A 24,043-nucleotide genomic window follows, 5' to 3' on the forward strand; every position below is an offset into this window, starting at 1 on the left:
TGGAAAAAAAAATCTGTGCTGACTGCTATTCTGTAAAAGGTGAACACCCTTTAGCAAAATAGCGCTTAACTGCATATCTTGCACCTAACTTTGGGCGCCAGACTTATGCCTGCTAAAACCTGGTTTAAATGCTGGCACTTAAGTTAGGCACACTGACCCCGTATTCTATAACTGTGATGCAAAGTATATCCTTGGCATGCCCATGCTCCTCCCCTTTTGGCATCCTTGGCATGTATATCCTTGGCATGACCACACCCCCTTTTGATATATGACTTAGGCAGACATTAATATTAAAAAGAGTGTCAATTAACAATAATAATTGTTTATTAGTACCCATTTATTGATGTCATTGAGCTTATTATACACATCTTGGACATGCACACAAATTTGGGTATGTAAATCTGAGTACCATATTTAGAATCTGGTCCTAAGCTCCCAAGATGAATCTTCAGCCTTTCATAAGTAGAGAGAGTCTTGTATTAGGTGTAGCCTTTCTGAGAAAATGCTTGTTGGTGGGTGTCACATCAAGCAATTTCCTTTGGAAAGGGCATGCTTAGAGAGAGATCTTAGGAGGACCTTAGCAAACCTGGAAGGGCATGAAAGGAAATCCTATACTTCAAAGTATTCTGGCTCATTCCCTTTGAAAATCACAGATAAATTTAACCCGGAGTTTCCTATGTGCATTGGAGCACTTAGCTCGCCGGCAAGCACTTCAGAAGAAGCGACTGTAAATTTGATACTACCTGAAGAGGTTAGGCTACAGAAAATTGAAAAGAATTCTCTGGGAGGATTTGGGGCATTTTTTTTTTTTAACATGGTTTGTAAAATAAAGAGTTTTGGCTTTCTTGAGGTGAAAATTAAGATCCCTAGGTCTATTGCAGATGATAGAGGCAGCACTGCCATTTCTACTAGGAAGTTGGCCATGAATAAAACTGACTGAATGCAGCCATGCATGCTGAGAATTGTAGTCTAATATTGTTCCGAGATGATGATTCTCTCTGTTGTATGTAAGATAACTACTGCTCTTCTCCCAGAGACTGTATGTGCATGTTTATATTATTTTTTTATTTTGAATTGACTGTTTGAAAGCTTAAGCATGTAGCAATTCCTGGTAGATTCATGTAATCTCTGTTTTAATAGGTTAAAGGTAAATGTGATTGAATCCATTCCCTTAAGTCTCTTTAAGATTTGCCTGGCTTCATGCCATTACCCAATGTGTAACTCTTGACCCTATTATTCATCTCCAGAGATCCTAGTCCTTATGGGTAATCCATGCCCCCCCCTCCCCGAATGAAAAAAATAAATCTTGGGCTTGGTTAGCCTGCAGATTGTGATTTTTTAAACATTTTTAAAATTATTATTTATTTATTTGTATCCAAACCAAATTATGAAGAAACAACTTGTACAGAATATTGAGAAAGACATATCATAATAAAACATAAACAAAAATAAGAAATTTGTTACTTAATCAATGCTATAGTCCCAAATTTGGATCCAAGAATTTTAATGAGTGACAAATAATGCAATAATGGATTCACATCCAGGTATCAGGAAAGCTAATTATCAGATTGTGGTTACAGGAGTATTTCTAATTACTTTAACTTGTTGTTATTACCTCCCCTTCAAGGTTTCATAGAGAGAAACCCCGTTAACTGTGATGGTTCAAAGAATATATATTTATAAGATCTATATTTAACAATGCATTTGCACGGGTATCGTAGAAAGAAAACACCATCCATCGCTGTTACCCCTGGTTTAAGAAGCAAAAACTGACGTCTACGTTTCTGGGAACATCTGAATTTTTTGTCCAAGGAATTCTTTATGACTATTTTTAAAATACAATTTCAATATCCATTTTTTGTCAGGTGAGAACGCCACCGTGACTAACAAATTAGCTGACTTAACTAGATCTTTAAAGGATGTTTCCAGGATTGCTGTTATATCCATCTGTGGATCCTGATCTTGTACCAAAGGAAAGTGTTCTTGTTCTTTCATAGGAAGATAATATATTTGTGCAAAAGGGGGAAATGTATCCTCTGGAACACTTGTCCCCTCTTCTATTAGCAGTTTTTAGTGCAGAGAACTGCGCTGAATGGCCCGCACTGCTCCCGACGCTCGTAGGAACTCTATGAGCGTAGGGAGCAGCGCGGGCCATTCAGCGCGGCTCCCTGCGCTAGAAAACTGCTATCGCATTTAATAGAAGAGGCCCTAAATATTTCAGTAAAGTATTTCCTTAACATCTCTTTTGCAGACATCGATGGAACTTTAGGAAAATTCAATATTCTGATATTGTTAGAACGGGAATTATTTTCTAAATTCTCCACCTTTCTTCTTAAGTTAGTGTTGTCGTTAGTCAACGTAGCCTGCACCTATTTTACGTCTAGAAGCTCTTTTCCAATTTTTTCTACCTTTACTTTTGTAGCAATGGTATCTTGTTTGAAACTTTTAAATTCATCCTTTTACTCCAACAAATTCTTTTCTAATTCCTTTATTTGTGGGGGAAATGTCTGGCTCAGACTAGCCCCCAGGTCACAAAGAGAGTTAAGGGTAACATTGTTAGGTTTTGAAATGGCAAAAGTACCTGCAAGCATTGGCTCAATTTCCCCTTCATTGGGTTTCTCTCCTTTCTGCCTTGTCTCTCTTCCTGCTCCACTGCTATTTCCACCACTGATTTGATCTCTTCAGAAGCCTGGCCCGATACAGCCTCCGGGGATATAGAGTCTGCCTCTTCGGACAGACTGTCTTCCCGCAGTGAGCTGGCTCCCTGCAGCTGTGGAAGCTGGGTCCTAACAGGGCTCAGCGTCACCTCCAACCTGAGAACGTTTGCCGCGGCATAACTCAATGCCGGCGTCTCCAAAGGGTAATTCCCAACAATACTGGCTCCTGTTATAAGCACATCAGAAATTCATTGATGGTTACCAAAGGAGGGGTCTCTGGTCGCAGTGAGGCTCCAACAGTGCTCTTCCCCCTTCTCTTCGAAAGTTCAAAGGGAATTCAGGTAAACTGAGGAACTATTCTGAGAGCATCTCACCTGCAATCAGATAGTCACTGCCATCTTGGATCTCTACCCAGTCCCTGTTTTTTTTAACATTTTAACTCTTCTTCTGTTGTATGAATGCTTTATTTTCTATTTTAGATAAATTTCCTTTCTGTTACTTGTTATTTTATTTTACCATTGTAAACCACCGTGACCTGCATTCAGTAACTATGGTATATTAAGTTGTGTTAATAAACACACAAAAACATAAACAGATGTCATTGATGTTGAATTTAAAAACACATTTGAAAATCTACTACAAGAGTGCCAGATTTTTAATATATTTTTTTATTGAAAGAGACAGTTTTATGCAGTAAAATGCAAGATGCCAGAATTTTAGTATTTTTACTGCCACTGCCCTGGCCTCCACCCCCTCCCCTGAGAGCCCCTCCCCCCACTGACACATCCAGCAGGAGGGATACCCTCGCCCTTCTGCCGCTATTGATTCCCCCCTCCCCCACTGACAACCCCCCATCAGGAGAGATGCCCATGCCCTCCCACCTCCAGTGATTCCCATCTCACCAACAGGAGGGTTGGCCACTCCCTCCTGCTAAATGTTGTCAACCCAAGTGGCCAAAGTATCCTATACTCATATGTAAAGCATATACCACTTAATATGAGAAATACACTGGACAGGTAGCATAATCTTGTTCAGGAAAAAAGGCCTCAGATTCGGAGCAAACGCGTATTCCTATCATGGACTGAACGGTCAGCGTAATGTTACAGCTCCAAATTCCAGTCATAGGCCAAACAACCTGGACTTAATTTTTAAATAATTTTTTGAAACATTTTCTTTAGTGAAGCTTAAATAGTGTGATTAAAAGTCCAATCATATAAAATTTAACTTTTAACTTATTTAACTTATTCAAAGTGCATTACTTGCTTAGTAGGCAGCTAAGTTACTTATCTCAAGCAGTTTTCATTGTAGCTTGAGCGTCCCATTCTTTAGTTAGTGTATTGCCTATCTAATGCCTGAGCCGACGCGGCTAGCATTTCGTGGACAACGTTCTAGGTCCACTGCTTCAGGGCCAGTAGCCAGAGGACATTAAGGCATACGCTCGTAACTCTTTTCTTAACGGGAAAATTTCAGATATGGAACGCAATCCTTTAGTCTGCCTGAACTTTTGGCAAGAGGCAGATCGTTGCAGACCAGGGTACAGAAACCAGAAAGCAGCATTTCCCACAGGAACCAGGGAGAAAATCACAGGACTGAAACTTGACCAGTTCTCTGAAATACTTTATCTGATCATGTTCGTTCCATATCTGAAATTTTCCCGTTAAGAAAACAGTTACGAGCGTATGCCTTAATGTCCTCTGGCTACTGGCCCTGAAGCAGTGGGCCTAGAACATTGTCCATGAAAGGCTGGCCGCGTCGGCTCAGGCATTAGATAGGCAATACACTAACTAAAGAATGAGATGCTCAAGCTACAATGAAAACTGCTTGAGATAAGTAACTTAGCTGCCTACTAAGCAAGTAATGCACTTTGAATAAGTTAAATAAGTTAAAAGTTAAATTTTATATGATTGGACTTTTAATCACACTATTTAAGCTTCACTAAAGAAAAAGTTTCAAAAAATTATTTAAAAATTATTAAGTCCAGGTTGTTTGGCCTATGACCGGAGTATGGAGCTATAACATTACGCTGATCATTCAGTCCATGATAGGACTACGCGTATGCTCCGAATATGAGACCTTTTTTCCTGAACAAGATTATGCTACCTGTCCAGTGTATTTCTCATATTAAGTGATATACACTCCCTCCTGCTGCCATGGTCCTTTGCTCCTTACACCCCTGTACCTTTCCGAAGGCTATCCAGAAGGATGCCTACTCCCTCCAGCTGGCAGGTCCATCTTTTCAAAATGGTGGACCTTCCCAAAGGAGGAGCCTATAGGAGGGGTCTTATGCACCTGGGCCAATCAGTACCTTAGGCACCTCCCTGGTGCATCAGAGGATACACCAGGAAGGGGAAGGCCCACCATGAGGCGGGCCTGCCGGTCAGAGGGAGTAGGCATCCATCTTGTTAAGTTGTCGGAAAGGTAGCTGGGGGTGTCGGTGGTGGGTGGGAGGAAATCACCAGCAGCAGGAGGGAGTGGGCATCACTCCTGCTGAGGGGGTTGTTGGGAGGGGGGAGGAATCATCGGTGGCAGGAGAGAGTAGACATTAGAAAGTGGGAATCGCCAGCAGTGGGAGGGAGTGAGCATCCTTCCTACCAGAGGGACGGGGACTTTATCAGTGGGAGGGAGTGGGCATCTCATCTGCTGTCCTTCAATTTGGGGGTCTTTAAAAAAAATTACATGGGGGGGGAGGTCTGAGCTGTCAAGCCTTACTTTCCTGTCAGTGCCTGAGCCAATCAGCACTCGGGCACTGACCGGAAAGTAAGGTTACGTCAGCTCAGACCCTGTCAGAAAATTTTGACTGCAAATGTGGAACAATGAGGTTAGGGAATCACCCGGAGTACGTCTTTAAATATTGATGAGCCCATTTTACTAACATTTTAATATTAATAACCTTGTTGTACTACATTTGCATGACAGAGTCGGAATCTGCTCGTAAGCTTGGAAAAGGCTGTTCTGATAATCGGCTGGTAAAATACTGGTACGCCATACCAGCTGGAGCCAGTTTAATGACCATGTTAAGGGCAAGGTAAGTTTTGAGAATCCTGCCCTCAGCACACTAAAACCGATTCATTCAAAAAGCACAGAGCTCCCATTAAAACTGCAAAAGCAATCATTGAGTGTCTATATTTCACCACATTTTAAAACAGTCCACACTTGCAATATAAGTGGCTCTGATTGCATTCTTAGTATGTACATTACATTACCTTAGTGATTTTTATTCTGCCATTACCTTGCAGTTTAGTTTCTTCTTTTGCGTCATTGCTGTGTAATTTATTTTTTATTTCAATTTGGTATGTGCATAGTAAAGTGCTTTGGTTCACCGGGGCCTATTTTTTTTTTTTTTTAAAGAAAGAGTTCTTTACAAGAGTGGAGAACTTGTCCATAGTGACTGATCAAATTTCATTGTCCCAGAGAAATGAAACTGGATTGGTCACTATTGGCAACTTTTGTGGAGAATTTTCTGTTCTCCTGCTCTTATAAATAGGCCCTGTCTAAGGCCTGGATGCACTACAGTCACCGTGCATCTAACAATTGTTATTAAACGAGTTCAGCTGGTTTAGCAATGACTTTATTGCTCACTCTGTTCTTTTCCATGCATCCGTTGCAGCCTCCGACTCTGTATCGCAGGTGTACTTCTGTGGAACAATCTACCTGGACATCTGAGATTGTGCACAGAATATGTTAACTTTAAGAAACTACTGAAGACACAACTATTTGTTGTAAGATGAAGGAATGATTCCAATGTGGTTTTGGGCATATTGCTGCCATATATACGCAGACAGTGAATGTTGTCTATATCTATAACGAAAATTGTCAATTCATGTGGATTTTATGGAATTCTATGAATGTTTTGATACTGGAAACCACCTAGATTTAGGCGGTATGTAAATGTGTTAAATAAATAAATATTAAAACCAACCCACCAATCAATGCCCTAACATCTCTTTGCAATGCACAAAAAATAGCTATTAGTATACCGACCCCCCAAAAAATGACAGCTATCTGAACCAATCGGAGTCTTAAGCCCATCCCTGGTGCATCCCAGGATGCACTGGGAAGGGGGCATAAGGCCCTGATTGACCCAGGTGACATCGGGAAGGGGAAAGCCTGTCATTTTGAAGAGGCGGGCCCGCTGGCAAGACTTTCTACAAGGTATGAAGGGAGGGGTTGGGGGTGTGCTTGAGCTTGGGTATTCTGACCTGACTCCCCCAGACCACCAGGGCTCTCTCTTGGGGACTTGATGAGGGGAGGGTTGGGGGTTTAGGTTTTGGTCAATGAATCAGGGATGAGGAGGTGGTCCGGGTGGCTGAGGCAGGATGGAGTGGGCATTCCTCCTGCTGATTTTTTTTTAAGTTGTTGGGGAGATGGGCCATCATCAGGGGAGTCGGGGTGTGAGAGGGTCCATGTGGCCAACGCAGGAGGGAGTGGGCATCCCTCCTGCCTGTGATCTTTGTAGGGGGGTTTCAGGTGGTTATAATCTTCATGGGGGAGAGAGTAGGGGTATGGGTTTCTGAGGCAGGAGGGTGTAGGCATCCCTTTTTATTTTTTTTTTGGTGCTGTCGTTAGGGGGTGGGAGGTAGCCATTTCAGGAGGGCTGGCACAATTTTTTTTTTTTTTAGTGGTTACAAATATTGTGCATATGAAAGATACAGTGGATTAAATTGGTGAATCAATATATGCTTCTCACATAAGGAAATACAAAGGGAGAAGACATAGAGAGGGTAGGGGGCTACAGAAGGAATGACACAAATTTGGTGCTTTACAAATTGGTAGGGTTAAGACTTAACGCAGTTTCAAAAAAAAAAAAAAAAAATGGGCCTTCAGCGTAGACTTGAATATCACCAGAGATTGAACTCGATATACTGAGTCAGGCAGGTTGTTCCAGGCATATGGCACAGCAAGGCAAAAGGGACGGAGTCGGAAGTTGGCTTTAGAGGAGAAGGGTACAGACAAGAGAGACTTATCCGATGAAAGGAGATCTCGGGATGGAGAACAGAGAGAGATAGGAGAGGAGAGATATTGAGGAGCCGCAGAGTGAATATACTTGTACATCAGTATGAGGAGTTTGAACTGTATGCGGAAGCGGACAGGGAGCCAACAAAGCGATTTGAGGAGGGGGTAGTGTGCAGCAGAATTCTAAACAGATTGAAAAGGGAGAAATGGCGTAGTGGAAGACGTGTGAGGAGTAATCTAGACGAGCAATAATCTAGGCCAATTCCGGTCTGCGAGAGTCGGAGCCAGGTCAGGTTTTCAGAATCTCCACCATGAATATGTATGAGATGAATCTGCATGCACTGCCTCCTTGAGATGCAAATCTATCTCATGCATATTTATTGCAGATATCCTGAAAACCTGACCTGGCTCTGGCTCTCGAGGACCGGAATTGCCTACTCCTGATCCAGGCGAGAAATGAGGAAGTGTGACTTTTGAGATGGGTCCTGTCAAAAGGAGGTCGGTGGTCAGGTTGTTTCATTCATGAGTGTGTGTGTGTGGGGGGGGGGGAAAGAGGGTTGACAGTGTGGAAGACTACTGGGCAGTTGGGCTAATGCAGTGCATGCAAATAGATCTCATACATATTCATTGTGGAAATCCTGAAAACCCGACTGGAATTCGGCTCTCGAGGACCGGAGTTCCCTACCCCTGGGCTAATGGGTCTTCTACACTGCCTCAGACCTCATGGTATATTTTTGGCATTGTGTTGGTGCAATATCAATGCACAGCTTAACATTGCTAAAAAGCCTCCATACAGATTTATATGATGTACACTGATGTTTACCACAAGAGTCAATTTTAGCACTGGTGTTAAGTTTGCCAACTGGATCCAGATTCCCCAGGACTGATCCAGTCCTGGATTTACCCTATTGCATGAAGGGACTTGTAGTTCAGATTTCCTCATTGCATTTCCTAAGAAAAGCAAGATAACCTGTCCCTGATGCAATGGGGGTAAACCCAGGACTAGATCAATCTTGCTGGACACATCTGGATTAGCTGGCAACCCTAACTGGGACACGTCCTGCATTCTGTGGCCACTAACGAAAGCTTAGACTGCTCGTGTACTTCTGCCCACAGTAGCTTTCTGTATTGGCCCTCTGTGATGAATTCACATATGTACTTTGCTAAGAAATTGTTAGTTACTCTAGAATACACTTCAGGTTGGCTGTTGACATTGGTCCTTGGCTGCATAAAAGCCATCAGGTAAAGCAAGTGTGAATGTTGGTCAAGGTTTAAAAACACATCCATTTGAAAACAAATATTGACTCTGGTGATAAGCTCAGAAAACCTCCACAAAAGTACATGAAGAACTTATGCCAGCCACCATTGTAAATGGGATGCTAACCTCTGAGCAGGCTATTTTAAATCTCTTTCCTTTTTCTCATGTAGTTTGCTGACTTTTAGAGAGATGCAGATACCATGAGGCACACGGAGTACTCTCCAGCCAGCAACTGCTTCCAAGGTCATTCTGCCCCAGATGGCCAGTTTGTGCAGTACGAGCTGTTGTAGCTATAATTTTGCATTGGACTCTGATATTTAACTCTCTGATACTAAGCAGATGGGTCTTTTCATCACCTTTGATGATGGGCAGTAACAGTAAAAAGAACAATATGGAACACTGTAGATCTTGTTCCAATAAAGCCCATTTATAAGGACATTGGAAACCCGCCAAATTTAGAGTAACTTGGCATTATCAGAAAAGTGATCTGAGAATTCAGCTGTACTGAAAATAATTTTTCATACACATTCTCAACTGCGATTGACTTTTGAACATGTGGGGGTGGGATGGGAGGAAGGGAGGGAATTGGCTTCATTTTCATGTATAGGTTGTGAAAGTATAAACCAAGACAAGCAAGTAAACATTTTTATGACTATTTATTAATTATTTTTTAATGAGTGAATGCTTTTTCTTGACCTTCTTCCAACTTGCTGCCCAACTTTTTGCATAAAGTTCTTGACTGACATCACGGGGAAGACAAAACTGCTGACTGTTAGTTGAAAAGTTGATCTATTGTAGATTAGGTGCCTGGATATTTGACATGAGGAATTCATGGGTCAATTTTCATTGGCAGCAGTAAGTCAATTTTTTAAAATGCCGTCTGTTGCATTTTACAAAGCTATACTTATAGTTGGGGGGGGGGAATTCTCTGCATACAAGGCACCCAAAGTTAGGTGCTAGAAGAATCCACCCTAAATAAGTATTTTGCAAAAGGTGCTTGCCTTTGTCGACTACAGGTGCACAGCTAATGGCACTTGGGTGCATAAATGACCCTAAGCTATAACATTGTAACTAAATTTCTGGGAAAGCCTAAGACCAGCCCATGCCCCTCCCATGGCCTTGCTTTCTTTTGAATTGCATGTTATGCAATTTGGGCACACATGCTTAATGGCTCATTAAATAATTAATTTGTGTGCGGATCTGGGATCTGCATCCAAATTTGGCGAACCTCTATAGAATCCAGAGGATAGGGCCAAGATTCAGCAGTTTAATCTAGGACTGCTCTTCTGCAGATCTAAATTAAACTACATAGCTATATGAATCATGACTGAATCCCACCACTATCCATGTAGTTGGCCATCCCACTCTAGCTCCATCCTAACTCCTCCCTGGAACTGTAAGAACAATTTCTGAAATGGGCACCCATATTTACATACCCCTTGGAGTTATGGAATACTTGCACCTTTGTGGGTAAGTGTACACTTATGCACGTTAACTACTAACATGCCATTTAAGCGCTAGTCTATAAGGGCAAATCTGAGTGTCATAGCATGTAAATACAAGGGAGACATAAACTTGGGTGGAGCAAGTGCAAACAATGGATGGGGCTCTCACTCGCATAACTTACAGAATACTGTAACTGATGCATACCCCTCCCATGTTTAGGTGACTGCAGTATGACTGGTATAACTTTGGGTGACTAAATCAAGGCACACAGGATACTAAGTTATACTAGCACTCTATAATGGAATCTGGGCCCTTTACCTGTATACTGCCGTGGTGATAGGAACTATCCAAATAATGCCACTGAAAATCTGTGGATAGTTAACTTATACATTTACCCCTTCATTCTATAACAGGTCGCTTAAAGTTAGGTATCAAATGTATGCGCACGTTGCAGTTTACATTACATTACATTAGTGATTTATATTCCGCCATTACCTTGCGGTTCAAGACGGATTACATAAGAGTTGTCATGAAGTTACAAAATATATAGGCGGATTACATAAGAATTGTTGTGAAATTAGGTAATACATGATGGGTAATTTGAACATTTTATGTATAATAATTTTTATTGAAAGAATCAAATAATCAGTACAATAGGATAATACAAAAATACATTCAATACAATAAGAATCACAATAATATTTCATACAAATTTAAATCATTCTTTCAAATTTAATTTCCATAAGAATTAATTCAATCTTATCTACACCCCCCCTTAATTCCATCCCCTACCCACTATCTTCCCCTAAATGAAATCCCTCATCCTGGATGAAAGTTGACAAAAATAAAGAATTAAAATAAAAACCTGAATGTAATTAGTAAACCTAATTTTCATAATAAATCATTGATAACCAAACTTCGTATTTTTGGTGAAACATTTTAGATTTGATAAGGAGTAGATAGCATAATAGGTGGAGCTTGGGAAGGATCTGGTCGTGTTAAACTCAATAGGTTTTATGTATTTTTTGAAGAGTAGGGTTTTTGTTTCTTTTTTGAAGGTTTTGTAATCTGTGGTCGAAGACAGCAGATTGGTAAATTGTCTGTCTAGTTTTGCTGCTCTGGTGGCCATTAGGTTGTCATATAATTTTCTTCGTTTGACAATTTGGTTGGCGGGTGTGTGAATAGTGAGTGGGTTCTCCTGTGTCTGGTTGAGGTGGATTGAGTTAGTTGGTTGTTCCAGTAGGTTGGGCTGTCTCCGTTTATAGCTTTGAATAGTAGGAAATAGGATTTGAAGTGTACTCTTGCTTGTATTGAAGTGTATTCTTGCTTGTATAGCTTTGAATAGTAGGCAATAGAATTTGAAGTGTAATCTTGCTTGTAGTGTGAGTCGTGGTATGCCTCCGTGATGTGGTTGTATATTTTCAATGAATAGATAAGTCTTAGGGCTGTATTTTGTATTGTTTGTAGTTGCTTTATCATGGTCTCTGGGCAGGAGAGGTATAGTATGTTGCAGTAGTCTATTAGTCCAAGGATAAGAGATTGTACCAAAAGTTGGAATTGTTTCCTTTCGAAGAATGAGATTGAGTTTGGTTTGTTAAGGTTGGGGTTTTGCTGTTTACTTGCTAAGTGTTAGCTGTGTGCTCAGTGGTATTCTATAACTCGCTTAGAGGGCCATTTTTGAAAGGATATCTAAGTCCAACTTTGGATGTTTCCCACAAAATGTCCAAACATGGAGGCGGAGAAATGGCCATTTTTGACCAGGACGTCCAAATATTTTTTCCCCCAAAATCCCCTACTTGGACGTCTCAGCTGCCAAAACATCTAGGCCATCAGGATGTCTAAAAATTTATTTGACATTTTTGACCACAGAAACGTTGAATTTAGAAACATCCAAATCTAGACCATTTAGACGTGGGAGGGGACAGCATCGTAATGGACTGGCCACATAAACATCCCAATAGAGCAGTGGGGCACCTTAGAGATCACTGCTGTGAACTTCACATGAAGGGTGTCGGATATACATCTCACCATAAGCCCCTTAAAATGTATGGTGATCCCTCCAAAACTCTCCCAAAACCTACTAAACCCACCTGTCTCCCACCTCAATAGCCCTTGTGGCTGCAGGTGGCACTTATATGGCAGTATTTTGGTGAGTTTTAGTGGACTCCCTCCCCCTCCCCCCAAAAAAGACTAAAACTGTACATACCTGTCTGTAGATCAGCAGCATCTGACATGGGAAAGGTTAATAGAGCATGGATGATGGATGGACTAATGAACAACAGAGATGAGGACCCAAGCCCTTAAAACACTCTAACCAGTACATTTTGGTAAGTCCACCAAAACCCACCAAAATCCTATTATACTGCTATATAAGTGCCTCCTGCAGCCATAAGGGCTATTAAGGTAGGAGACAGGTGGGTATAATAAAGTTTGGGGGAGTTTTGGAGGGATTACCATACATTTTAAGGGAGTTATGGTGTGATGTATATCTGGCAACCTTTATGTAACATTCACAGCAATGCCTTCTAAGGTGCCCCACTGTTCTATTGGGATGGCTATGTGGCCATTCCATTACAAAGTTCTAGATTTGGACATTTTCAACTTGGATGTTTCTGTGGCTTCACGCTTTTCACTATAAATATAGTAGTTAAGAGTGTCTTATGGGCCTGGCTTCTCCTCTCTATGGTTCACTAGCCCACTCAATAGGCTACTTAAGATACCTGTGTTCTACTCTAGTTGGTTTTCCTATATCTAGTGGTGTGTTCTAGAGAGAGATTTGTACTTTTTCATTCAGAGTTTTGTGGACTGGTGTGTGTGACCACGGGGGAGTGTGGATTGGTCATTACTCAGTCCCTCTAGTGGTCATCTGATCAGTTTAAGTACCTTTTTGGCACTTAGATGCTTCTAAAAAGGTCTAGCTCGGAATGTCTAAGTTCCAACTAGGACATCCTGTAAAAGGTTTGATTATGGTTACAAAACATTCAAGTCTAACCTGGCCCACAGCCCGTCCATATCCTGCTCAAAACATGCCTCTAACATGCCTCTTTCAGAGTTGGATGTTTTGGAGAGCAAACGTACCAGAAAACATCTAAGTTGTTTGTTTTGATTATCGGCACTTGGATGTTTTGCAGAGAAAGGAAACATTAGGGACAATTTATAAAGTAGCTGGGACAGCAAACTCCAACCTCTCCTGGGAGTATTCCCTTTCCTGTTGAGGTAAAAGTACAAGTGCCTGGCAAATTAAAAAAAAAAAACCCAAAACATTTTTACATGTTTATCATTTGAAAACGAGCTTCATGGTTTTTAACATATGCTTGTTTTTGTTTTGGAAAAAAGGTCGGATGTCTGGTAACTCAAGGATGTTCACTTTTGAAGATGTTTTCAATTCTACTTTTTATTACAAGCAATATTTTCATCAGTGGATTTCAGGTATTTAAGACTTAATTTAGACATTCAAGAATATTTCTGTATATATTTTATGTAGCATGTCTTCTAGTATGTACGAGTATCCTGTACTAAATAAAAACTTATCCATCTTAAGTTTTTAAAATGTTCTTACCCAAATGACTTGATGTCTTTAGACCTGTTTCTATATCAGCCTCTTGATCTATACTGTATAAGATGGGTGATAGAGAAATAGAATTATGTAAATAAAGTACACTTCAAATTTTATATGTATGCAATTTTAACACTTTTATTAACAGATATACTAACGTACAAACTTGAAAAGAAATAAGAAAATCATTAGCCCAAATTCTAAAGTTCACTAATAAATAAATAAAGTACTCTATAACACTGTTCTTCAACCGCCGGTCCACAGGAAATTTCTGTCGGTCCGTGCAGGTCCGGCAAGATTAAGGTGACCATAGGTCTCGTTTTCAGACCCTGTCCCTACCTGTCACGCAAAAAAAAAAAAGCCTCCCTCCTTCCTTTCCCCGAGTCGGTTGCTATCTTACCGCCCTACTACTGCTGCTAAAGCCGACAGGAAGTCTTCTTTCCGAAGTCAATTCTGACATCGGAGAGGACATTCTGGGCCAGCCAATCACTGCCAGGCTGGCCCAGAACATCCTCTCCGACGTCAGAATTGATGTCGGAAAGAAGACTTCATGTCGGCTTTAGCAGTAGCAGCAGTAGGGCAGTAAGATAGCAGCTGACCCGGGGAAAGGATGGAGGGAGGCTTTTTTCTTATTTTGCGCGACAGGGAGGGAAGGAGGTATACAGGCAAGCAGGCTGGTTTTGGCCAGGGAGGGAGGGAGAGAGGTAGACAGGCAGGCAGGCTGGCTTCGGGGGTGGGGGGTGGGACAAAGTCTGGAAGGCAGTGAGAGGGACATAGAAAGGAGGCACTGGGGCACTAAAGACAGGAAGGGGCACTAAGGACATGGGAAGGAGGCAATGGGGCACTAAAGACATGGGAAGGAGGCACTGGGGGCACTAAAGACAGGATGGGGCACTAAGCAAATGGGAAGGAGGCACTGGGGACACTAAAGACATAGGAAGGGGCACTAAAGACTTGGGAAGGAGGCACTGGGGCACTAAAGACATGGGAAAGAAGCACTGGGGGCACTAAAGACAGGAAGGGGCACTAAAGACATGGGAAGGAGGCACTGGGGGCACTAAAGACATGGGAAGGAGGCTTCGGGGGCACTAAGGACATAGGAAGGAAAGAGGGAGGGAATAGAAAGGGACAATTCTTGGGCCTGAGTAAAGAAAGAAATGAAAGAAAGGATACACAGACAGAAGGAAACACAACCAGAAACTCATAAAATCACCAGACAGCAAAGGTAGGAAAAATGATTTTATTTTCAATTTAGTGATCAAAACGTGTCAGTTGTGAGAATTTATATCTGCTGTCTATATTTTTGTCTATTTTTCTATAGTTACTGAGGTGACCGAGCTCGCGGAGATGGGGCGGAAACGGTGTTTTTAAATTTTAGTCCTAGTAGTTTGCCGGCCCACAAAATAATTCTTTTATTTCTGCCAATCCATGGGTGTAAAAAGGTTGAAAAACACTGCTCTATAACAATGCTTCTCAAGCTGATCTTTGTGCAATTTCTGTCCCCCCTCCTCCTCCCAACACAAACAAATCTGCTTGTTTTTGAGATATCCACTAGGAATATACACGAGGTAGATTTAGATTTAGGCACAGGATCTGCATGGTTCTAAAAAGGGGAGCAGCCATGGGATGGTCAGGCTCATTCCTACATAGGGTTACCATATAGCTCTAGAAAAATGAGGTCAGATCGAGACATCTGGGTTTTACTTCCACTGAAAGCAATGGAAATGAGGAGGGCAGACTGAGACATCTGGGTTTAGTTTCATTGAAAGCAATGAAAGTAAAACCCAAATGTCTCAATCCGTCCTCCTTTTTCTGGAGCCATGTGGTAACCCTATTCCTACAAATTATGTGTGGCTATAGAATAAGGGGAGATTCATGCCTAATTTAGGAAAGGGGTGTGAGGTGGGATTTGATATACCACCTTTCTGTGGTTACAATGAAAGCAGTTTACATATTATATACAGGTATTAATTTTGTGCTTGGGGCTTGCCCAGAGTCATAAAGAGCTGCAGTGGGAATGGGACCCAGTTTCTCAGGCTGCTGCACTGGATTTACACCGCATTTCAGTGCCTAAAGTCAGGCATGGTCCATGGTGCTATGCGCTATTCTGTAAATAGTGTCTACCTTTGAGCACCGTTTATAGAATAGCAGTAAACATTAATTAGAAAAGTTTCAAATAAGAGCAAACAAAATGATAAAAGAGATGGAAGTCCTCTTATAAGATGAGAGACTAAAGAGGTGAGGGTTCTTCAGCTTGGAAAAGAGATAGTTGAGGGGAGATAAGATTGAGGTCTACAAAATTTGGAGTGGGGTAGAACGGGTAGAAGTTGTGCAGAATCACAAACATCATTGCTTTTGTCAAGTGCCAACTAATACACTTCTCCCTCTGTATTCAGGTTTCAGCAATCGCAGTTTCGATTATTCACGGTTTTTAGTTTGCTGGCTCCTCCCCCCCAAATTACGTCAGCTTGCACAGAGAAATCGCTGATTCCCAGCACTTTCTTCACCATGTTATGCCTCTTCTTCAGGAACAGGCCTGGTCTCCCACATGTTAGTCACAGTTTCACCATATTCACGATAGTTTTTTTTAATAGAAAACAGCAAATAACATATGAAAATGTTATTTGTGGTTTTTCTGTATTTGCGGTTCTGTTAATCCCCTATCACAGCGAATACGGAGGGAGAAGTGTAATAGCAAAGTTTTTTTAGAGGTGTTTTTGAGGTGTTTTTGTCCCCCATTTCTTCAATCCTTTGTGTTATTGTAAGTCCTGAAAGGCTCACTGTACTAAATAAATCAGCCTTCTCTGGACACATCTCTTTGGCAACAGAAAAAAGACATTCTTTAACAAATTCTCCCTCACAAATGGTCTGCAGTGTGCGCTATTAGCTTGGCAACTTGAAAACTTGCTCACAATGATGAAATATTTAGCTGCTTCTGCTTCACAAAAGCATTTTGCTGAGTTGTCGATCATTTTTCAGTTTTAATATTTTGTTTTTTCTCATTTGTCCGACCAAACAATCATATTTATCTTTATGTCGAGTTTCGCAGTTTTGATACAAATTGTATTCCTTGAATACAGCCACTGAATCCTGGCATACCAGACAAACAGCTCTCTCCTTGTACTGCATGAAAAAGTAATCGTAGGTCCACTATCCTTTGAATATTCTGTACTTGGAGTCAATTTTTCTTTTCCTTGACATAATTGTTTCTTTTTTTCTTTATTTATAAATTTTCAAATATACACAATGAAAATTTAACTTGTACAGAAAGCAAGATTCAAGAGTTAAAGGAAAATCATCCAGAACAAAGTTATACAAATTCAAAGAATAAAAAATCCTAACTTAAATCTAGCTGAAGTCCTTATATAGGATTCAGAATTAAATTAAACGGAATTAAAGCAATTTATTTATTAAGGAAAAAAAACAGTTATAGGTTAATCTGTGCTAAGGGCAGTCATCTATCCTTCACTGAGCATTCTCCAGCCTCGTCAGTTGTGAGGGCTTAAAGAAAACAAATTTATGTGATCTATAATGAATAATACATTTACATGGGTATTGAAGAAAAAAAGTAGCACCCAAGGCTGTAATAGCTAGTCTAAATAAAAGACATAGTTTCAAGTTTATTTAATTTCTTTGATTAATTCGCATAATCCAAATCCAATGCGATTTACATAAATTCAAAATTAAGTAAAATAATAAAAACCGACAAACATAACATTCACTACCAATACAGTAATACATGTAAGGAGGGAGGCGGTTGACAGCTTTTTGGGCATTTTTTCTTTTTTTTTTTTTTAAATGATCCCCATAGTTGGTTAGAACAAAAGACCAGTAGTCAATCAAGTTCAGTTTGTTTCCACAGCTACTAGATTAGATTTGTTTTCTAGAATTCAGTTGTACCATCACATCAACAAAATCATTTTTCATTCATAAATTGTCTAATTCAATTTTGAAAACCAACTAGCTGAGACATTGACATGTACACTTTAATTGATAGCCCTGACTGAATAGAAAAAGCTACCACTGCAGCTAAGATTATTGACTAATACAGAATAGAAACATGATGGCATTTGGATACCAGGTTAACTGGGCGTTGCTTATTACTCATTTTCTATCTATTGTGGTCTATGTTTTTCTTTTTATGTTGATTTTTATGGTAATTTTATGATTGCTTTTATGTAACCTGCTCAGAATGGTGAATGGCGAATGGCATGGGGAATAATTATTATAAATAAGAGAATGACTTGAAATTTATAAAACTACCGTAGAGATGGATAATGTTGCATGCTATGTACGGCAAATGGTGTCACGTAACTTTGATGGGAAATAATTACTTTCTTAATGACTGAACATTTATGCCCAGAAAAATGCCCCATTGAGAATCAGACTGCTGTTAAATAAGACATTGTTCTGCTAAGGATCTGTAGTTTGTGAAATTCAGCCCAAGTCATTAAAATTTTAGCAAAACCCACATACGGAATGTATTTTTATTGTATGTGTTTCTGCATATCAAAACCCAAAAGGCTTCATGTCAAACATTTTCATAAGAGGGGTGAGGCCTAGTTTTTCCTATGGCATCATTTTCTTTGTGAAGAGCAGATGGAATACTTCACAGTGAGATTTTCATGCCAGATAAGCTGCCATTCTTGGCTCCCTGCCCTGAAAAATCCACCTCTGTTGAGATACTGAAACTTGTACCAGCCACAACCAATATGCTCTGTAAAAGTCCCAGAATCTTTGCTTGAATATAAAATTGCTACGGGCATGGCTGCAGTGCATGGGCCTCATGCCACCTTACACTGTTTGCAAGTTCAAATGGCTTTTACTTATTCAAGTGTTTACAATAAGTAAAATCTTCTGAGATTTAGTAAGAACATATATATTTTTTGTCCATTTTATTGTGATGGTTTGGGGGACGTAACTCTAAAAGTTAAAAGCAGTGGGGTTAATATTCATCTTGCAACTGTTAGCATTTTTTTTAAGCTACTACCAGTATTATCCATGTCTGGGCACCAGCATAGAATATTCAGTTATACATAGCCAAATAACTCTTATCCAGTTAAGTGCAATTTTCAGAACTTAACTGGATAAGTTAAAGCGGATAAGATTAGGACGGTGTTTTACACAGTCCTGTTTATCTGGTTATGCTTGCACAGTACATTAAGAATGCAGAATACCTTGACCAGGTTCACTCTCTTCCTATTTTTCTGTAGACCGTGAATATGTCCACAAAACAAAAGATGGCAATGTTATCCTGTATAATGTTGAAACTGAAGGCACTTCTGTCATCCTGACCAACAGTACAATGGCATGTATATTTCAAAGTATTAATACACTGTGAGAGCGCTTCTCTATTTGATCCTTCTAAGCTTACAAGTGACTTCTTCTAACCCTCCGCTATTGTTCTTTAATTTGAAGGATGGTTTTAATGCCACCAATTTTCAGCTGTCATCGGATCGAAAGTTTGCCTACTTGGAAAGCAACTACAGAAAGGTAATTATTATTTCATCCAGATGCATGCTATCTGGATCGCTAGTATCCCACTGTTCACCAAAATAGCAGAAGGGATGGTAAATGCCGAACTTACCACACACCTGGAAAAATTTAATGTCCTAAATGATAATCAATCAGGCTTCCGCTCCGATCACAGCACTGAAACCATTATAGCCTCTTTACTTGACCACCTTCACACACTCTTCAGCAAGGGCTCTAGTGCCCTGATCATCCAGCTTGATCTCAGCAGTGCATTCGACCTGGTCGACCACACCATCCTACTAGACTGCCTTGCTTACATTGGCATCTCCGGCCAAGTTCTCAGCTGGTTTCATGGATTCCTACGAAACAGATCATACAGGGTGTTTAAGAACAACTCTCTCTCATATAGCTGGGACAACTCCTGTGGCGTTCCACAGGGTTCCCCCCTGTCCCCCACCTTATTTAATGTCTACCTTACCTCCCTAGGAAACCTCCTGCAAAGCCTCAAACTCAAATTCTTTATCTACGCGGATGACATCACAATAGTCATCCCACTAACCAATTTCACACCAGAGTTTCTTACCTCACTCTCAAATATACTCACTCAGATTGAACGCTGGATGTTATCCTACAAACTAAAACTAAACCCCGACAAAACAAAATTCTTACTAGCCACCCCCAACGACAAAATCAAAGACACCACAATTCAAGTGAAAGGATCTACTTTCCCCCTCGAACAAACCTTAAAAATACTGGGAGTCACACTAGATAAACATTTATCCCTGGAGAAACACACAGACATCACAGTTAGGAAATGCATCGCGGTGCTATGGAAACTCCGCACCATTAAAAAATACTTTGACGAGACCTCATTCCGCCTGCTAGTACAATCCTCCATCCTTAGCACACTAGATTACTGCAATATTATTTACTTGAGCTCCACGAAGAAAACCATTAGAAGACTCAAAATGATCCAGAACACTGCGGTCCGCCTCATATTCGGCCTGAAAAAATGGGAACATGTCACCCCTTTCTACCACAAACTTCACTGGCTACCCTTTGAATCCAGAGTCCTATTCAAATTTGCCTGCTTCTGCTATAAAACAGTATTTGGCCTATCCCCAAGCTACTTAAACCCTCACTTCTATCTGAATCACATAAACAAGCACTCCCGCAGAATTCAACTCTTCGCCTTCCCCTCCCTAAAACTATGTCACTACAAAAGATTCCTTGATAAAACTTTTGCCTTCCAGGCTGCCAAACTGAACCCATGGCTAGCCCAAATTGTCCTTGAGGCCCCCACCTACCTTGGGTTTAGAAAATCTCTCAAAACTCACCTATTCCATGGACAAGACACCTAACACCCCTCTCCAATGAACAACAATCTCCTCCCCCCCCCTTCCACCTCCTTTCCCAACCTACCCACCCCCTCCCCCCCCCTAACCTACCCCCCTCTCTTCTCCTAACTACATTCTACCTCCTTGCTCCAAATATTGTTCAATTGTTTTCGAACCACGTATTATTTATTGCTTGCCTCTAATATTGTTCAATTGTTTTTAAACCACTTGTAATTTTTTGTTAATCTAATGTAAACCGCCTAGAACTCCTTGGGTATGGCGGTATACAAAAATAAAGTTATTATTATTATTATTATTATCCTGTTAGCTGAATTGATGTTTGGCAAATTATCATCATTTCAAGGAAGACGGAGGGAAACAGCAACACAATCCAAACGCCACCGAATGAAGAGTGTAGCGGGGGCCCAGGATAAACAAACAAGGCGGCAGAGACACAAATCAGAGGAAGCAGAGTTTATTTATAGGAGTGGAGGAGGGGCCTAGTGGTAGCGAGGGTGAGAGGCGCCCCGGGGTAGTGGTGCCCTTCCCCGCCCTCTTCTCCTTCCCCCCTCTCCCCTTTCCCTTCCCCCGCACCTTTTTAACTTTCCTGACGTGAGCAGCATCACCAACTTGCTGCCCGCATTGCCGTCATCTCTCTCTCTGACGCCACTTCCTGGGCGAAGGGTCTGGAAATGACATCGGAGGGAGAGCCGACGCTGGCGCGAGCAGCAGGTTGGAGTTTCTGCTGGCACCAGTGAAGAGGTAGAGGTACAGTGGAGGGGAAGTGAAGGCATTCACGTGGCGGGGGGGGGGAGGAGGGGGAAGGAGTGGTGGGGCAGAGAGGAGGATGGGTGCTGGCACCCCCACCATGACGGCACCCAGTGCAGACCGCTGCCCCCTTTTCTACACCACTGCTTGTGACCCCCTCAGTTTGTTTTCTGAAAGCAAGTTGCTCAGAGGTGTTTCTGCTCTGCGTTGTTTTTTTTTGGGGGGATAGTATTTTTTTTTCTCATTATTTGTTTGGAGGCTCAGTGCCCCGAGGTTTCTACTGGGACAAGATGCAAATTTGTGCTAGCCTGCTGGTATTTTTTATAACTCAGGGGCAGTCCTCTGCATAGCTTCTTGCATCCCTGATTGAGCACAGGCTGTTCGACCTCCTTCTTGGCTCTGCCGAAATTAATACCGTATTTTCACGCATATAACGCGCGCGTTATACGCGTTTTTACCTACCGCGCATACCCCTCGCGCGTTATATGCGTGAGCGCGGTATACAAAAGTTTTAAAACATAGTTCCCACCCCCGCCCCGACGCCCGATTCACCCCCCCAGCAGGACCGCTCGCACCACCATCCCGAACGACCGCTCGCACGCGCTCCCACCCGCACCCGCATCCACGATCGGAGCAAGAGGGAGCCCAAGCCCTCTTGCCCGGCCGACTCCCCGACGTCCGATACATCCCCCCCCCCCCCGGCAGGACCACTCGCCCCCCCACCCCGAAGGGCCGCCGACTTCCCGACAATATCGGGCCAGAAGGGAGCCCAAACCCTCCTGGCCACGGCGACCCCCTAACCCCACCCCGCACTACATTATGGGCAGGAGGGATCCCAGGCCCTCCTGCCCTCGACGCAAACCCCCCTCCCTCCAACGATCACCCCCCCCCAAGAACCTCCGACCGCCCCCCCCAGCCGACCCGCGACCCCCCTGGCGACCCCCACGACCCCCCACCCCCCTTCCCCGTACCTTTGGTAGTTGGGCCAGAAGGGAGCCCAAACCCTCCTGGCCACGGCGACCCCCTAACCCCACCCCGCACTACATTACGGGCAGGAGGGATCCCAGGCCCTCCTGCCCTCGACGCAAACCCCCCTCCCCCCCAATGACCGCCCCCCCAAGAACCTCCGACCGCCCCCCAGCCGACCCGCGATCCCCCTGGCGACCCCCACGACCCCCCCACCCCCCTTCCCCGTACCTTTGGTAGTTGGCCGGACAGACGGGAGCCAAACACGCCTGTCCGGCAGGCAGCCAACGAAGGAATGAGGCCGGATTGGCCCATCCATCCTAAAGCTCCGCCTACTGGTGGGACCTAAGGCGCGTGGGCCAATCAGAATAGGCCCTGGAGCCTTAGGTCCCACCTGGGGGCGCGGCCTGAGGCACATGGGCCCAACCCGACCATGTGCCTCAGGCCGCGCCCCCAGGTGGGACCTAAGGCTCCAGGGCCTATTCTGATTGGCCCACGCGCCTTAGGCCCCACCAGTAGGCGGAGCTTTAGGATGGATGGGCCAATCCGGCCTCATTCTTTCGTTGGCTGCCTGCCGGACAGGCGGGTTTGGCTCCCGTCTGTCCGGCCCACTACCAAAGGTACGGGGAAGGGGGGTGGGGGGGTCGTGGGGGTCGCCAGGGGGGTCGCGGTTCGGCTGGGGGGGCGGTCGGAGGTTCTTGGGGGGGGCGGTCGTTGGGGGGGAGGGGGGTTTGCGTCGAGGGCAGGAGGGCCTGGGATCCCTCCTGCCCGTAATGTAGTGCGGGGTGGGGTTAGGGGGTCGCCGTGGCCAGGAGGGTTTGGGCTCCCTTCTGGCCCAACTACCAAAGGTACGGGGAAGGGGGGTGGGGGGGTCGTGGGGGTCGTCAGGGGGATCGCGGGTCGGCTGGGGGGCGGTCGTAGGTTCTTGGGGGGGGGCGGTCGTTGGGGGGAGGGGGGTTTGCGTCGAGGGCAGGAGGGCCTGGGATCCCTCCTGCCCTTAATGTAGTGCGGGGTGGGGTTAGGGGGTCGCCGTGGCCAGGAGGATTTGGGCTCCCTCCTGGCCCGATATTGTTGGGGAGTCGGCGGTCCTTCGGGGGGAGGGGTGTATCGGACGTCGGGGGGGGGGGCATCAGGCTTTCAGGATGGGGACAGACCTTCAAGGGGGGACAGTGCACGGAAGTCAGGGGGGGTGAACGGAGAGTCGGGACAGCGCACGGAAAGTCAGGGCAGTGCACGGAAGTCAGGGGGGGGTGAACGGAGAGTCGGGACAGCGCACGGAAAGTCAGGGCAGTGCACGGAAGTCAGGGGGGGGTGAACGAGAGTCGGGACAGCGCACGGAGAGGCGGGGCAGTGCACGGAAGTCAGGGGGGGTGAACGGAGAGTCGGGACAGCGCACGGAGAGGCGGGGCAGTGCACGGAAGTCCGGGGGGGTGAACGGAGAGTCGGGCAGCATGCGCGGTATAATCGTGAGCGCGTTATACCAAAGTTTTTGTGCTTATCATCGTGATTTCTGCGCGCTATACACGTGTGCGCGTTTTATACGGGTGCGTGTTATTTGCGTGAAAATACGGTAATAGGCCGGCTGTGTGGTCCTTCCCCCTTTGCGACGAGGTTCTCAGGGGGTTAA

General features: G+C 43.5%; 1 protein-coding gene across 1 annotated transcript in view; it reads left to right on the forward strand.

Moving 5' to 3' along the window:
• The window catches only part of FAP (fibroblast activation protein alpha), a 201,779-nt gene that overhangs the window by 2,199 nt on the left and 175,537 nt on the right, over positions 1-24,043 (forward strand). Inside the window, exons 3-5 of the mRNA XM_033944547.1 lie at positions 13,651-13,743; positions 19,084-19,178; positions 19,289-19,363. Of these exons, the coding sequence (XP_033800438.1) occupies positions 13,651-13,743; positions 19,084-19,178; positions 19,289-19,363 (263 nt within the window). The remainder of the gene's footprint in view (positions 1-13,650; positions 13,744-19,083; positions 19,179-19,288; positions 19,364-24,043) is intronic.

The sequence above is a fragment of the Geotrypetes seraphini genome, chromosome 5 (assembly GCF_902459505.1).
Source record: "Geotrypetes seraphini chromosome 5, aGeoSer1.1, whole genome shotgun sequence".
In the NCBI taxonomy this organism is placed as follows: Eukaryota; Metazoa; Chordata; class Amphibia; order Gymnophiona; family Dermophiidae; genus Geotrypetes; species Geotrypetes seraphini.